This window comes from Apodemus sylvaticus, chromosome 19, assembly GCF_947179515.1.
Source record: "Apodemus sylvaticus chromosome 19, mApoSyl1.1, whole genome shotgun sequence".
Taxonomy (NCBI): domain Eukaryota; kingdom Metazoa; phylum Chordata; class Mammalia; order Rodentia; family Muridae; genus Apodemus; species Apodemus sylvaticus.
In genome coordinates this window covers 10,035,745-10,052,095 of record NC_067490.1, presented here as the reverse complement: position 1 = coordinate 10,052,095, position 16,351 = coordinate 10,035,745, and the positions used below count along the sequence as shown (strand labels likewise).

The following is a 16,351-nucleotide window of genomic DNA, read 5'->3' as shown; positions in this document are numbered from 1 at the left end:
AGGCCACTGCCATTGTCTGGGGTCCTCTGTGGGACACAGTGGGCCCAGGTGAAACTGGCTCCTTTCTACATGCTGGACACGGAGCAGGAGGTGGCTACCCTGGCCACCACCCATTTCCTATGTTTCAAAGTCAGGGAAGTGTGGTCTGTGGGTTGGTCTTGTAACCAAGTTGAACTCTGTGTGTATGTGTGTGTGGGGGGGGGTGCACACACATGTGCACACGAGTGCTTCATGCTTGTGCACATAGGTATGATATGATACCCAGCCCTATATCCTGGTGCTGCTTGGTGCTTCCGTTTCCCCCATTAGGAGAACTGAGTTTGAATACTGACTTTCATGGGGGTGGGGGCCTCTCCCAGAAGCACCATGACTGTGGCCTGGAAGGGCTCTCTTCCATCTCCTCCCACAGCAGCCTCAGAAAGGGGGCTGTTCTGGAAGCTGACTGGATTTACAGGGCCAGCATGCAGATCTCAGGGACATGCACCAGGTCCCCAGATCAGCCAGGCGAGTTGGTGGACTTGTATGTGTGGACCAGTGTGGCAAAGCACTCTTGGCTGAGGAGACAGAGGTGGACCAAGCACAGCTGCCTCAGCTTCAGCTGGGTACCTGAGACAGGGACACGGAAACCTTCAGAGCTAGGATGGGCTCCAGTGGCCCAAAGTCCCCACCCAGCCTTGCTATATAGTCTGCTACACTCAGAAAGCTGGGAAGGAAGTCCTGTTTTCCCCTAAATGGGGAGGAGGAGTGGGCTTCATTTAAAACCTATGGGCCCTTGGTGGGCATGGTGCATATGCCTTTAATCCCAGCACTTGGGAGGCAGAGGCAGGTAGATTTCTGAGTTCGAGGCCAGCCTGGTCTACAGAGTGAGTTCCAGGACAGCCAAGGCTACACAGAGAAACCCTGTCTCAAAAAAAACCAAAGAAAGAGAGGGGGGAGGGGGAGGGGAGGGGAAAGGGAATAGGAGAAGGAGAGGGAGAGGGAGAAGCAAAGATGGTGTCAGGGGCCACCTGTACTCTGAGGCCACTCTGATGGCCTGACAACCCTGCCTCCATCTCCACTCAGCATATGTGGTAGCTCGGCCCTGCCCTGCAGAGGTCATGGCATGGGGAAGTAGGTTAATTTTGTTTCTGTCAACCCGGTCCCTGGTGCTGGCATATCTTCCTGCCTGCCCACCACAGTTTCTCATGTCTTAGGAAGTCAGACCCAGGGGCCACCCCACCTAGAACATTCTAGGCCTCTGTGGGCTGAGCCCTGACCACTCTGACTACTACCTAAGAGGGTAGCAGCAAGGATCTGGGAGAATCGCTACTTGGCAGTCAGTGCCCAGCTGTAAGGAAGGACATTACAACCCAGGCCTCTCAGCACCCCAGCCCCAGCTAGCCCCACCCCCAACTTCCATTATTTCAAAGCCAGCAATGCTGTTGATTGTAAATAAGACAAGGGCAGTGGTTATAGAAACACAGCAGCAGATGACCAGTGGTGGGGTAGGGTAGGTAGTTCAGGCTTTGCGTGAGCTCTGAGAAGCCTATTGCCCCATGTCTGGGACAGGAACTCCAATACGGTCCCCAGGTATATCCTCCAGGGCAAGAATAAAATCAGTGCTTCAAAGAGTGCCTGAGACAACCTGAGACAGGCAGGCTCTGGGAGCCAGCTCAGTTCTGCCCCACAAGAACTCCAAGTTCATGGCTCTGCCTGGGCCCAGTTCTGCTGTCTAGGTCAACCAGGTCTGTGGTCCAAGCCCACTGTGGACTTTGAGTGTACAGGGGCTATAGCCCTGGGCAGTGTGTGGGCCGATGCACTTGTGGGATGGAGATGGACCTGGCTGTGTGACATGTGTATCTGTCTGTCTGTCTGTCTATCTATTTGTATGTCATCTATCTGTCTGTCATCTGTATATCTATATCTATCTATCTACCTAGCACTATCTTTATATCTATCATATCTATATCTCTATATCTCTATATATCTATATATTTATCTATCTCTATATCCCTTTCTTTCTGTCTCTCTGTCTCTCTGTGTCTCTCTGTCTCTCTCTCTCTGTGTATATGTGTATGTGTGTGTGTGTGCGTGCCTGTGGTACCCCCACAGGGGCTGGCTGCCTGTTCTTCCAGGTACTTGATCCTGAGCCAGTCAGGTCCCCACATCCCTCCCTGAGGTAGCTGGGTGATATCTGTGCTGGCCCTGCCTTATTCTCATACCCCGTAGCAGCAGGCCAGCAAGGAGGAACTAACTCCTCAGGTGATCAGCCTGGAGTCACCTGGCCCTTCTCTCCACAGGACATGCTGGACCCACACTCACTGCTGCTTGCCCTGGCTGGACTGCTCTTCCTGGGATCTGGTGAGTTCTACGGAGCTGTCCCTACACATGACATTCCTTGAGGGCAGTCCCACCTCATGTCTCCTTGGGTATAAGTTCCTAGGTGGTTGAGGAAGGACCAGTCCCTGGGAGTAAAGTCTCAGGCAAGGCTGGTTTTGGTTGCCATGGAAGAGGAGGAGGGGGCTGACTTTCTCTAGAGCTCCGCTTTGAATCCCATTGAAGTGACTCAGAGCCTTCCCTAGACCCCAGTAAGGCTGTAGGCACTAGCCTGTACCCTCCCCAAAGCTTCATCGACATTTGAACCCCATTTATTCATGAGGACAGTCAGGGTGGATGCGGAGCCCTCATTCAGCCTGTTTGTCTCCCCAGCTGTGTCCCAGGAATGCACCAAGTACAAAGTCAGCAACTGTCGGGACTGTATCCAGTCGGGGCCTGGCTGCTCGTGGTGCCAAAAGCTGGTAAGAGTTGCGTAGGTCACCTGACAGAGTCTCAACCCTTTCCCAGCTGCCAGGGTAGGAACCTCCTCTTCTCTCTGAATCCAGGGTCATTAGGAGGTTCTCCATAGTACATAGTAGAAATGGCTCAGCAGGAAGGCTTCCAGATGGGGTATAAGTATACCATGGTAACCGAGCTGACCCCGGGTACAAAGGAGGGGACAGTCCCATTTCAAGATATGAGTTAAGAGCAGAGGTGGGAGCGAAGGCCCCAGTCAGGCACGACGGGGACTTTCTATCTTTGAATCAGGTCCCTCAGTACAGCTGCCCCTCCTCCTATAGAGGGCCCCTCCCCTGGGACTAAATCTTTATCACACTCTCCACCCAGGGGTCCCCAAGCTGCTGACCACACAGAGAAACACACACATTACTTTCTTCTCATCATGCCTGGTGGGAGCCACAGCCAGCCAGCCAGGCCCTGTGCTTTTTTTTTCTGCCATAGGTCTTTGAGAATAAGGTATTAGCTTACAAAACCCAGTAAGTGTGCTTAGTTACAATTTCTGTTGCTGTCGTAAATATAACTTAAGGAAGGCAGGGTTCACTGTGGCTCGCGGTCAAAGATTAGAGTCTGTCGTGGTGGGGACGCCAGGGTGGTGGAGGTGTGGGCAGCTGGTCACTTTATATCCACAGTCAGGAAGCCAAGTGCCAAATGTCCATGTTCGACTGCCTTCCTGAAAGCCATTCAGTCCAGAACCCAAACCCACCACACGGGGAAGGTCTTCCCACTTCAGTGAACCTAATCAACCTGATTCCTTACCAATGTGCCCAGAGGCTGGGTGATTTCCTATTCTGTCAGGTTGATAGTCAACCCTGACCATCATTGTGTGTGTGTGTGTGTGTCTGTGTGTCTGTGTGTCTGTGTGTCTGTGTGTGTCTGTGTGTGTGTTCACATGTGCCACATGCCGAGTTTTATCCTGTTATCAAGCTTGGGAGATTGAACATATCAACCCAACAGGCCCAACCCAATGTGCCAGATTTTCACACTGGTGAAAGTCTCAGGTCACACAGGATGACACTTTACTCTCCTTCCTTCCAGAACAATCCTAGTCTTCTTCCTCTTCCTGTCCTTGTTATTTTAGGGTGAGAGGAGCCACCAGTGTAGAACGTCCCTTGGTGCCTCCAGGCCAATGTGTCCTCGGGTTCAGCTCCAGGGTACACTGGGGACACCATGCAGTGATGACGTCCTCCGTTCACTGCATGAAGCATATGTGGTCCCTACATCCCTGGGCTAATGGTGTTTCCAGAGGTGCCACCTTCCAGTTACTCCTCACTTCCTGTGTCCCCTCATACTGAGCGGCATATTGTTGCCCATCTGTGAGGCGCTATCAGGCTGGCTGTCTCCGCTAAACTAGGTCTGTGACCTTGCTGTCTGTCTACCAGAGACTCAGGCAGGCTCCATTACCAATGTAGTGGTTATGAAGTGGTTCTCTCTCTCTCTCTCTCTCTCTCTCTCTCTCTCTCTCTCTCTCTCTCTCTCTCTCTTCCTTCCTCCCTCCCTCTCTCCATACCCCTACCTCTATTGGTAAATGTGCAGATCTTAATTCTGGTCAATAGTTTATGACTATTATTTTTCCAATGTGATGTTCCACCTGTCCACATCTGGCTACCTGGCCCCTCTAAGCTGCTCTGAGTCCCGTTCATATGAGCTCTCTTGTCATTTTGTTTTGTTCTGAGACTTTTCTTACTCTGGACCGACCAAGCTGTGCTAACTGTACCCTGGCCTCCCCTCCCCTGACCCAAGAGTTAGAGTTGAAGAACGCTCCTAGGCCTTCGTGACAAGTGGGCTCCCAGCATTCTCTGCGACTCTCCTCATCTTCTCCATCCCACAAGGCTTTTGGCTTCTGCCTCCAGCAAACACCCCCACTGTAGGCAAAGCTCCAGAGTCTGATGTTGTAACCTCTATCCTGTGACTGAGGGCTGTGGTCCAAGCCTTGGACAAGTCATTCTCGGATGGGCCGGTGTTTCTCTCTTCCTCTTGAGCCTTTGTGCTCATCTGAAATGAACAGCCAGACCGCTAGTTCTATATGGATTGCCAGTTAGCGTCTCTTCCCTCTGTTCTCACAGGTCGCTTGTGCTTCTCAAAGACTTAGCATGTGGCTCTGAAAGTCAGTGCAGAGCAGAGGCACTCAGGAGATGGTGTCTACTGAATTTCTGGGTTGTCTTTCCTCTGGGTTCACTTTCTAAGAGCAAACAGGCAGTCCCCGGTGCCTTCCAGTTCCTTGTAGTTGAGCCAGACCTGCTTTGGATGCAACAGGCTCCAATTCAGGACCAAGAACAGCCAAATACTTTCATGTCAGATCCAAGGGGCCTTTGAAGGGACATGGTGGTCACATGGAGGTGCCCTGGGCTCTCCAGTCTCCTCAGCAACTTGATTTCCTATGAACTGGGAGAGACTTGACCCCAATCTCTGCCCTGTATCTCACCAAGGGCTGTCACATAAACCTAAGGAGACTGTTCACCTCAGCATCTCCCAAAGGTCCTGCTGAGAGTTCTGGCCAATACTCAAGCTAAAGGATGCTGATTAGCCTTTTGGCCGGAAGTAGAGGGCCCCATGTCTTTGCTGATGGACTCAGTGCCCAAAAGATAGAGAAAGGTCTATGCTTCTGGTAACCCGGAGCTCTCAGGGAGACCTAGGCTCTCTGGGAGTCTGGTCTGCCCTAGATGGCTACCGCATCCCACCGGGATGTCTAACTGAAGTTTCAAGGGCAGGTAAGAAGGAAATATGGCTGGTTCCCACTGTTCCAGCCTATGCCCTCTGCCTGACCTCAGACCCCTCCTCTAGAACTTCACTGGAACAGGGGAGCCTGACTCCTTGCGCTGTGACACACGGGCTCAGTTGCTGCTGAAGGGCTGTCCAGCCGATGATATAATGAACCCCCAGAGCAATGCTGATCCAGAGTTCGACCGACCGGGGCAACAGAAGCAGCTATCGCCACAAAAAGTGACACTTTACTTGCGACCAGGTAGGTTTGGGACCTGGTTAGGGTGGACCGGGGGTGGGGGGTGGGGTGGGGGTGGTACAAGGCATCTAGGAGCTCAGCCTGGGCTACCCACCAAGGCTAACAGGTGGCGCATGTCTCTGGGTTGGACAGTGGAACAAGCTGGGTGAGGAAACGTCTCACCACCAAAGTCTGAGCACCTGGACCAGTGAAAGGTCTCGGTAGGTAAAAGTGCTTGCCGCCAAGCCTGGAGACACAAGTTCAAGTCCCCAAGGACCCAAAAGATAAAAAAGAAAAAACCAACTCTTACAAGTGGTATTCTAATCACACGGACACATTATAATGTGTACAAGCCACTCCCTCCCCATAAAGGAACAAATAACTGTAATTTTTTTGTTTTTTGTTTTGTTTTTGTTTTTTTGAGACAGGTTTCTCTATATAGCCCTGGCTGTCCTGGAACTCATTCTGTAGACCAGGCTGGCCTCGAACTCAGAAATCTGCCTGCCTCTGCCTCCCAAGTGCTGGGATTAAAGGCGTGCACCACCACTTTCTAGCTGTAATTTTTAAAAAACTACCTTGAAGTCTGAGCTCTGCCCTTGGTGGATTTCCTCATTCCCACTGCCTGCATTGGGTGTCTGGACTCTCTCTCTCTGTCTGTCTCTGTCGCTCACTGTCTCTGTGTCTCTGTCTTTCTGTCTCTCTCCTTGTGTCTCTGTCTCTTTGGTTTTTCAACATACAGTTTCTTTATTGTAATCTTAACCATCCTGAAACTCACTCTGTAGACCCCCTAGCTGGCCCCCAACTCAGAAATCCTCCTGCCTCTGCCTCCTGGGTGCTGGAATTAAAGACATGCACTCACTACTGCCCCGACTAGACTTTCTCTTAGCAGTGTGTTCTGTGCCTTTTTTAAAATAAGAATTATTTATTTAGTTTATGTATGTGAACACACTGTCGCTGTCCTCAGACACACCAAAAGAATGTGTCAGATCCCATTACAGATGGTTGTGAGCCACCATGTGATTGCTAAGAATTGAACTCAGAACCTCTGGGAGAGCAGTCAAGGGGGGAAACCAAACCATTTAGAGGCCACCATTCAGGGCTGGAGAGATTCCTCGGTGGTTATAAGCATTGGCTGCTCCCAGAGGACCTGGGTTCAATTCCAGCAACCACATGGTGGCTCACAATTGTCTGTATTCCAGTTCCAGGGGGTCTGATGCCCTCACACAGACATCCATCCAGGCAGACCAATGCACATAAAATAAAGATAGATGATTCTTTACACTTGACCATTCATCGACTCTTACAAGGCTTAGGCACTCTCGGCAAAGTGAGAGTCCAGTAGCCAAGGAACTGCATAGCTGTTTAAACCAGGCTTGCCCCAGGGCAGATGCAGTGAAGCAAACCTGGGCGGGGCAGCAAGGGGGACCCCCAGCAGATAATCCTGCCAGCAGCTGAAGGACAGAGGTGGCTCCCTAGGGAGAGAGCGGGAGAGGGAGATCCTGGAGAACCAGCCCAGGGTCGTTTCTGTTGCTGTGATAAACCATCCTGATTCAAAGCAACTTAGTGGAAAGAAAGGTTTATTTTAGCCCACGATTTCAGGTCGCAGTTTACTGTTTCAGGGAAGTCGAGGCGGCAGGAACTTGAAGCAGCTGTACACCACGTCTACAGCAGAGCAGAGAGCGATCGCTTCGCTTCGTGCTTTGCTCACTTCCTGTTAAACAGACCAGGCTTCCCTCCCCCACCCCTGGGCCAGCGAGCTTTCCCGCCCACTCTCTCAGGCCGGGTCTTCTCACATAAATTAAGGCAGTCCGGCATAATCCCCCACAGATATATTTGCCCACAGGCCAGCCTCATCTGCACAGTCCTTCAGGGAGCTTCTTGCCAAGTGATGCTGGTCTGTGTCCAAACTACCCAGCACAAGGATCTAAGGGGCAGGTTGTCAGGAACAGAGAAAGGGAGAAGGGAGAACAGCAAGAAAGGAGGCAGGGGGTGAGTCTGTCTGGAAGGTTGTCCTAGTGACAGCAGAGGACAGAGCTTGTTCCATGGATGGCCTGGGAGCTGGCACAGGCTCTCTGCTCTGGGACTTCTGGCCCTGACCTCTAAGGCCCTGGCCCTGCTGGCCCCCGGAGGGCTGTTCTGGCAAGCTGGCTCACCTGAGCTAGGACGCCCAGGCTGAGGCAGGAGGGGAGGGGTGGCTCTCTGGGCCTTCTTTGTAAACATCACAAGCCCTCCATTGGGTTCCACCCTTCTGGCCTGACTACTTCTAGCACCCCAATCTGTGTGTTTAGGCTTCCAACACATGAATCTGCATGGCACAGAAACCCTCCACCATCCAGGCGTTCATGTACCTGGGGTGAGCCCTCTTATCTGAGCTCAAATCTGCCTGTCCTGTGTTCTGGTCACAACCCCTTCCAGGTCATAGGAAATGGGGGGGGGGGAGCACAATAGGAATTTGGGGACAGGGCTGGAGAGATGGCTCAGTGGTTAAGAACACTGATTGTTCTTCCAGAGGTCCTGAGTTCAGTTCCCAGCAACCACATGGTGGCTCACAACCATCTGTAATGGGATCTGATGCCCTTTTCTGGGGTGTCTAAAGACAGCTACAGTGTACTTATATATAATAAACAAATGAATCTTTGGAGGAAAAAAGGAATTTGGGGACTGGGTGAGGTCTGAGACTGCAGCCAGGCTCAGAGTGTCCCTGGCTTTCCTCTGCCACACAGGGCAGGCTGCCGCATTCAACGTGACTTTCCGGCGGGCCAAGGGCTACCCCATCGACCTGTACTACCTCATGGACCTCTCCTATTCCATGCTCGATGACCTCAACAACGTCAAGAAGCTGGGCGGGGACCTGCTTCAGGCTCTCAACGAGATCACTGAGTCGGGCCGCATCGGTGAGACCTGCAGTGCACACACGCCTTTCAACCTCGGGAACTCCCTGCCGCCACACACATCCATGCACATGGATCCACAGAGGCAGAAGCTGGGGAGCTGCATTGGCAGTGTTTGTGGAGCCATAGTCAATCCTGACTCCCTTCCGGGGCCACATCTGGTCACAGGCTGCTACGACCTGTGGGCTCCTCCAACCTCTTTTTCTCTAGTTTATATTTTGATGTTTAAAAGACAAAAGTCCTGCAATGCTAAGTACTAAAAAGTTTATCTCATCAGAGCAACCATGCATTAACAGAATAGTGGGAGTAAATTACAGGGAAAGGGTCACAGGGCAGGGGTCACAGGGTAGGGGTCATGGGGCAGGGGTCACCGGGCAGGGCGTCTCAGGGCAAGTGTCACAGGGTGAGGGTTACAACACTGACTAACACCACCATGTTCACCAAGCACATGGGACAAGGGAACAGGGTACCACTACTCACTCCAGAACATTCCTCTGCCTCATCATCTATATCTAAGGATGCCCACATAAACAGTTGAACATAGGATGCAAGCTCATATATTCATTTTTTTGTTTTGTTTGTTTGTTTTTTGTTTATTCAAGACTGGGTTTCTCTGTGTAGCCCTGGCTGTCCTGGAACTCACTCTGTAGACCAGGCTGGCCTCAAACTCAGAAATCTGCCTGCCTCTGCCTCCCAGGTGCTGGGATTAAAGGCGTGTGCCACCACCACCCTGCATATATTCTTTTTTTAAAGATTTATTTATTTATTTTATGTATATGAGTACACTGTAGCTGTACAGATGGTTGTGAGCTGTCATGTCGTTGCTGAGAATTGAACTCAGGACCTCTGCTTGCTCCGGCCCAAAGATTTATTTATTATTATAAGTACACTACAGCTGTCTTCAGACACACCAGAAGAGGGCATCAGATCTCATTACAGATAGTTGTGAGCCACCATGTGGTTGCTGGGATTTGAACTCAGGACCTCTAGAAGAGCAGTCAGTGCTCTTCACCATTGAGCCATCTCTCCAGCCCAAGCGCATATATTCTTGTGTGCACGTACACTCATGTGTGTATACATGCTCACACACACGTCCAGGATCCCATACACAAGAACATTGGAATGCCTTTGCACATGTCTAGTCACCCGTGTGTGCCTGTATGGCTGCATACACAAGGCCACATGTATCCATACAGATACTTGCATGTGCAGTCATGGTCATACATGTGCATGACCACATCCATATACATGCTCTGCCACACGCACACTCATGTTTGTACACGGGCTCACATATTCTCAGTCGCACATGGCTACACACGCGCTTGCACCACGCACTCAGCTGTCATATTCGCACAACCATCTTGCTTTCTCCCCTGTTGGGGAAACTGAGGCTTGGTCCTTAGTTCCCTGGAAGGCTCACTGTCCTGCCTGCCGCCTCAACCCTGCGCCTCCAGCCTGTTTATATCCCTCAGGCTTCAGGCTTCCCAGTCCTGCCTAGAGTCCTGGCTCCTGCTTCTGTCCCCTGTCCCCCTGCCTCATACCATGTACCCCTCAGGCTTCGGGTCCTTCGTGGACAAGACGGTGCTGCCTTTTGTCAACACCCATCCCGAGAAGCTGAGGAACCCGTGTCCCAACAAGGAGAAGGCCTGCCAACCCCCTTTTGCCTTTCGGCACGTGCTCAAGCTAACCGACAACTCCAACCAGTTCCAGACAGAGGTCGGCAAGCAGTTGATTTCTGGAAACCTGGACGCCCCCGAGGGTGGGCTGGACGCCATCATGCAAGTTGCTGCCTGTCCGGTGAGGCCATTGTCCCTGTTCAGATTTCCCAGCTTCCTCAAACTCAGGCCCTTCACCAGGGCTCTGGAGCCTCTTGCTCTGGTCGGTGAGTCTGTTCAGGGACTCACCCCCATCTGGTCACCCTGGGCCTCAGAAGGGCAGCCTCCGCATCACTCCCAGCCACAGTGTATTGGGTGAGCCCAGGTCATCCAAACAGAACCCAGACTCCTCCTAACACAAAAAACACCTGCCCATGTCCGTGCTGACTGACAGGCCCTCATAGCGATGTTCCTGTGAGCTAGGCCACCCAGCAGCAGGTCTTCTGGTTCCTAAAGCCTTTTCCCTCTCTGATCAAGAGTGTGAGGACTGTCATTAGCTCCCATGTCACCTCATCCACATCCCTGCCTGTCAGTCCCAGACTGTCTTTTATCATGTGGTTATTGCAGCGAGCCCATCCTAACTCAGCCTGGGTCCCCTCTCATTCCCTTGCTGGGTTCATGCTGTGGGCACACACACTCTACACGTGTGTTGGACTAGGGTACGATCCATGGGTGCCACAAGTGGATGTGACTTCAATCATTCCGGGCACTCAGCTCCCCTGTGGACGTCCCTTGGTCCCCTCTTTTGTGCCTGGGAGGTGTTTGCATTTTAACAGACAAGGCCATGCTCTGTTTCTTTCACGGCTGTGTTGCTGGAATCTAGTTCCGGGTCTGAAGAGAGCTGCGAAGACATCTTTCTTTAGATCAGATGTGTTTCCGTTCTTACCTCATACTGCTGCAGGGCATGCTGGGAGCTGGCGGCTTAGGCAATTCCTTGGCACTGGGTTGGGGCTCTCTTTAGCTTCCTCTGTCTATCTGTCTGTCTGTCTGTCTGATCTGTGTGTGTTTGTCTATCTGTTTGTCTCCACGTCTCTGTTTCTCTATCTCTCTGTCTCTCTCTGCAACTCTGTTTTTATGTCTCATTGTCTCCGTCTCTATGTCTCTGTGTCTCTTTCACTCTCTATGACTCTGTCTCTGTCTTTGTGGGTGTGTCTCTGTCTCTTTCTCTGTCTTTCTATCTCTCTGGTTGTCTCTCTCTTTCTGTCTCTCTGTCTCTCTCTGTCTCTCACACACACCTCTTCTCCCCTGAGTGCCCCAACGGGGAAACCAAGCCAGGTAACCCCCGGCTGCCTTCTTTCCAGGAAGAAATTGGTTGGCGCAATGTCACGAGGCTGCTGGTGTTCGCCACAGACGACGGCTTCCACTTTGCCGGCGATGGGAAACTGGGTGCCATCCTGACCCCCAACGATGGCCGCTGCCACCTGGAGGATAACATGTACAAGAGGAGCAATGAGTTTGTGAGTGCTCTGCCTGCCTTGGCACGCCCCGTACCAAGACTGGTTACATAACAGTCGCGGAAATGACAAGGGGACAGGCTGAGAGCAGGGTCACATGCCCAGGTCACCCAAACAGAACCCAGACTCCTCCTAATACAAATAACAGATCACAGAGGCGATCCCAGGAGAGCCTGGCGATAACACAAGATTGATTCCCGGCACCCATGTTAGCCCGCAAGGCAATCCTGGCCGTGGTCCTCACAGCAGAGGGCCTCACACAGCCTTCTCCATCCACCACACGGTCTCTATGAGTGCTGCTTTGCCTGCAATGACCTTGTCAGAGCCCCAGGCTATCCCTGCACACTCATTGCCTCCCCAAAGTTACCATAAAGGATTTTTTTTTTGAGCCCAAACACTGCAGGGACCACCTGGAACCCAGTGATTTGGAGCTGGTGGCAGAAACAATCTGGGGTTCCTGGTATCTTATGACCATTTACCCCCCCCCCCAAGTTGGATATCATGCCCTTCTGCTATTCATCATGGAGGTGAGGGGTAGTGTCTAAAATCTAGTGCTAGTGGAGCGTAGAGATTTGCTAGGTGCCCATAGGCCAGTTCCTCAGGGCCCTGCTGGCACCCAGAGTGGTGGCTCACTGTAGTTTCTTTACCTAGCATTAGCCACCACAGTTGTCAGGATTCTCTTCGTGGATTTCAAAGGGTTTGGTTGGTTCCCTGCCAAGCCTGTCACCTGCTAGTAGATTGACACCAAGCGAGGCCCAGCCTGAGCCGGGGCTCATGATGCTCTGTCAGCCTGGACGTGTCTTGGAAGGTTTGCCTGACAAGCTGTCCCCTCTCTCCAGGACTACCCATCCGTGGGCCAGCTGGCGCACAAACTTTCCGAGAGCAACATCCAGCCCATCTTTGCGGTGACAAAGAAGATGGTGAAAACCTATGAGGTAAGCGGAGCCTTGTGCAATGTGGCGACAGGCCATCTCAGCTGGGAGTGACAAGCTGGCCGGGCCCTGCCCAGTATTGCCTTAGTTCTGCTTTCTGTGCTGCCCTGTGGGTGGTGGGCCTGCCCAGCAGCCACAGTTTTCTGTGAGTGAGCATCCTGTGAGGGAAGTTGAAGTTGCTGTTAGGCCACACAGTGTCCACGGCTTGTCTTGAAATTTCACAGGGCTGCTTGCTTTTTTTTTTTTTTTGTTTGTTTGTTTCTCCTGGAACAAAGCTGTCTGGAACTACTTCTCTCTCTCTTTCTCTCTCTCTTTCTCTCCCCCTCTCCCTCTCCTTCCCTCTCCCTCTCCTTCCCTCTCCCCTTCCCTCTGCCCCCTCCCTCCCCCTCTCCCTCATTCCCTCTCCTTCCCCCTCCCTCTCCCCGTTCCCCTCTCCCTCTCTCCCTCTCCTTTCCCCTCTCTCTTTCTCTCCTCTCTCCCTCCCCCTCCCTCTCTCCCTCTCTTTCTCTCCCCCTCCCCCTCTCCTTCCTCCTCCCTTTCCCCCTCTCCTCTTCCCTCCCCTCCCCCATCCCTCTCCCCCATCTCCTCCTTCCTCCCTCCCTCCCTCCCCTTCCCCTTTCCCTTCCCTCTCACCTTCTCCCCTCTTCCTCCCTCCCCTTCCCCTTCCCCTTCCCCCTCCTTCTCACCTTCTCCCTCCCCTCCCCCTCCCTCTCCCCATCACCCTCCCCTCCCCTCTCCCCATCACCCTCCCCCCCTCTCCCCATCATCCCCTCCTCCCCTTCTCCTCCCCTCTCCCCCTCTCCCTTTCCTTCCCTTCTCCCTCCCCTTCCCTCTCTCTCTCCCCCCTCTCTCCTTCCCTCCCTCCCTCAAAAAGAAGCTCCTTTTGAGCCTTCAGATGGAGCCAAACTCCTGTGTTGCTACCACCTCAGGAGACCTCAGTTCTGCCCACAGGGGGACACCTCCTTCCTATATGTGTTGGTTCGAGACAAGTCTCCCCAAAGCACCTCAACAAACAGAAGCCAAAACCAAAGCAAACAGGATCTTGGATTTGCCGTTGGCTTTGAAACAGCAGTGCATCTTCCTGGGGAGGAAGCAGCTGGCTTTGCTCTTTGTAAAGCAGTCACACCTGGTGACCCCAAGGTTCTGCATTCAGGGAGCTCACCTCTAGGGTGGCTCCTAAAGGAAGGCGAAGTTCCACATCTGTAGTCAGGAGACCCTTGGACCCTTCAGTTCATACTGTAGGACTCCCCTTTCCATCCATTCACCTCTCATGATGGCAGTAATTGGGTCCCATGGTGTCACGGAGCAAAAAGCAGCCAGAAAGTTAGGAAGTATTCACTGGTGGCTGGGGCGGCTCCCCGTGGCCCCTCAAAATGCTACTTGAGGCTCACCCTGTGTTTCTGCTGCTATATCATGTGTATGTCCTGCCTTGACAAGCTAGCTGGGGAGGTGAGGCCGTATCCTCAGAGGACAAGTTCACACAGGCAAGTGTCTCTGGTGTGGCCAGTCTCCCAAGCCTTCTCCCTGGCTCAGCGACTTGCTGGACAGGCCTGAAGAGTTAAGCTAAGTCCACTGGACTGCCAGTCAGCTTGCCACAGTATAAGGGTAAAGTCAGCGGCGACTAGAAAGGCTAAGAGAGAGCTGGGGCTTGAGCTTCCGTGGCTCCTCCCCTCTCAGGGCTGATCTCATGGCTGACCAGGATCTCCAGTCCCACCTGACAGTAAGTGGACCCTTCATGGCCTGGGGGGCACCCACCCACACCTGCCGGGAGCTACTGCCCAGGGCTACCTTCCTTTGGAATGTGCAGGGCATAGGCAGCCCAACCTGTGGACTGATCTTAATGGACAGTGGCTGGGATCGGGGGCATGATGAATTCTCTCTCTAGAAGAATCTCTGCTCCCAGGGTCTGCTCAGCATAGGACCCCGAGCCAGAATGAGATGTGTTTATCTGTCATGTGACCTGAAGGCTGGAACACGATGGCTATAATCAATTTGTAATGTCTGATGGCTCATTCATGAGGGTCAGAGAACCACAGATCTCAGCCACCCCAGATACTGTAGTGCCAAGGAAATGGTAGTGGGTCCCCAAAAAACAAAAAACAAGCAAACAAAAAACCAGACAGGAGCCAATCTGATGCAACTCACAGCAGGGTCTTTATTCTATTTGAGCTAGCTCGGGCCCCTCAGCTCACCACCGACCCTCAAGACAGTTTTGGTGGAGAGAGGAGCCCTCAATGTCTATCTGGGCAAGGCTTTACAGTAAGCAGCAAGCAGGGGATAAGTGTACAAATATCTAATTAGAAAGCTACTATGGCCGGGCGGTGGTGGTGCACACCTTTAATCCCAGCATTCTGGGAGGCAGAGGCAGGCAGATTTCTGAGTTCGAGGCCAGCCTGGTTTACAGAGTGAGCTCCAGGACAGTCAGGGCTATACAGAGAAACCCTGTCTAGAAAAAAAAGAAAGAAAGAAAGAAAGAAAGAAAGAAAGAAAGAAAGAAAGAAAGAAAGAAAGAAAGGAAGGAAGGAAGGAAGGAAGGAAGGAAGGAAGGAAGGAAGGAAGGAAGGAAGGAAGGAAGGAAGGAAGGAAGGAAGGAAGGAAGGAAAGAAAGAAAGAAAGAAAGAAAGAAAGAAAGAAAGAAAGAAAGAAAGAAAGGAAGGAAGGAAGGAAGGAAGGAAGGAAGCTACCATGGCCTTTAACATAATTGGCTAGTGCTGGGAATCATGTCATAAACTTAATTTCTGTTCCCCTCTGCATTGGAAGTCTTTAGGAGATGGGCTTGTGACCTGGGGGTGCAGGTTTGCTGGGGGAATAGCCTGGAGACGCTGAAATAGCCTGGAGACACTGGTCTTGTTGGGGATTAGCCTAGAGACTGGAGCTAGACTCGGGTTTTGTTGGGGGGTCAACTTGGAAACTAATGCTAGGTACCAGCCTGTTAGTTTACCTGAGTTCAAACTTAGGTCAAGTTCTCTAAAATGGAGTCTAAACGTAAAAGATTTGGCCTCTCAACACATCTAAAGAAGGGACCCAGCTTCCTCCTCCAAGAGAGGCAGCAATGCCCACCCAGAAAGACCACTGTGGGGACTCTGAGCTCAGTCACCAAGTGACCTCAGACAGCACCCGCCCTGTCATCTGAGAGTAACCACAGCTCCTCGGCAGTCCCTGCCTATCCTCACAGACAGCAGCCCAGTGTGAACCCAAGCCCACCTTCCTTGCGTCACAGCTCTGAGCAACCGAGGTACTTCCAAATGGACAGGCTACAGGGCTCGGATGTGAGGTGGAGTGTGGCGATTGGGGGAGGGGCGGGGAGCACACAACATCTGGGAAGATGACTTTTTGCGAGCTGCACATTGCTGAATGAGAAATGGGGAGTCAGCCACATCGCAGGTCTGAGGCAAGCCCTGATTACTGAGGTAACCGCCATGCCAACACTTCTACTGTCAGGCTCCAGAGAGTACACCTTGAAGAGACATTAGGGGCAAGGAGGGACAGACTTGGGGAATCCTTAGAGTGGAGGATGGAGCAGCCATGGAAGGCGGTGGCTTAGCTTCAGCACAGGACAGGGTGACCAGTGGAAGCAAGAGACTGCTCCAAAGTCAGAACATTACACACACACACACACACACGCACGCACGCACGCACGCACGCACACACACACACACACACACAC

General features: G+C 52.3%; 1 protein-coding gene across 3 annotated transcripts in view; it reads left to right on the top strand.

Annotated features, from left to right (window-relative positions):
* Itgb2 (integrin subunit beta 2) overlaps nt 1-16,351 on the top strand; it is a 37,108-nt gene that overhangs the window by 10,183 nt on the left and 10,574 nt on the right. For all 3 annotated transcript variants that reach the window (XM_052164570.1, XM_052164571.1, XM_052164568.1), the window contains exons 2-8: nt 2,280-2,340; nt 2,689-2,777; nt 5,596-5,776; nt 8,476-8,646; nt 10,199-10,440; nt 11,600-11,755; nt 12,592-12,687. In XM_052164570.1, the coding sequence (XP_052020530.1) occupies nt 2,283-2,340; nt 2,689-2,777; nt 5,596-5,776; nt 8,476-8,646; nt 10,199-10,440; nt 11,600-11,755; nt 12,592-12,687 (993 nt within the window). In that variant the 5' untranslated portion in view covers nt 2,280-2,282. The remainder of the gene's footprint in view (nt 1-2,279; nt 2,341-2,688; nt 2,778-5,595; nt 5,777-8,475; nt 8,647-10,198; nt 10,441-11,599; nt 11,756-12,591; nt 12,688-16,351) is intronic.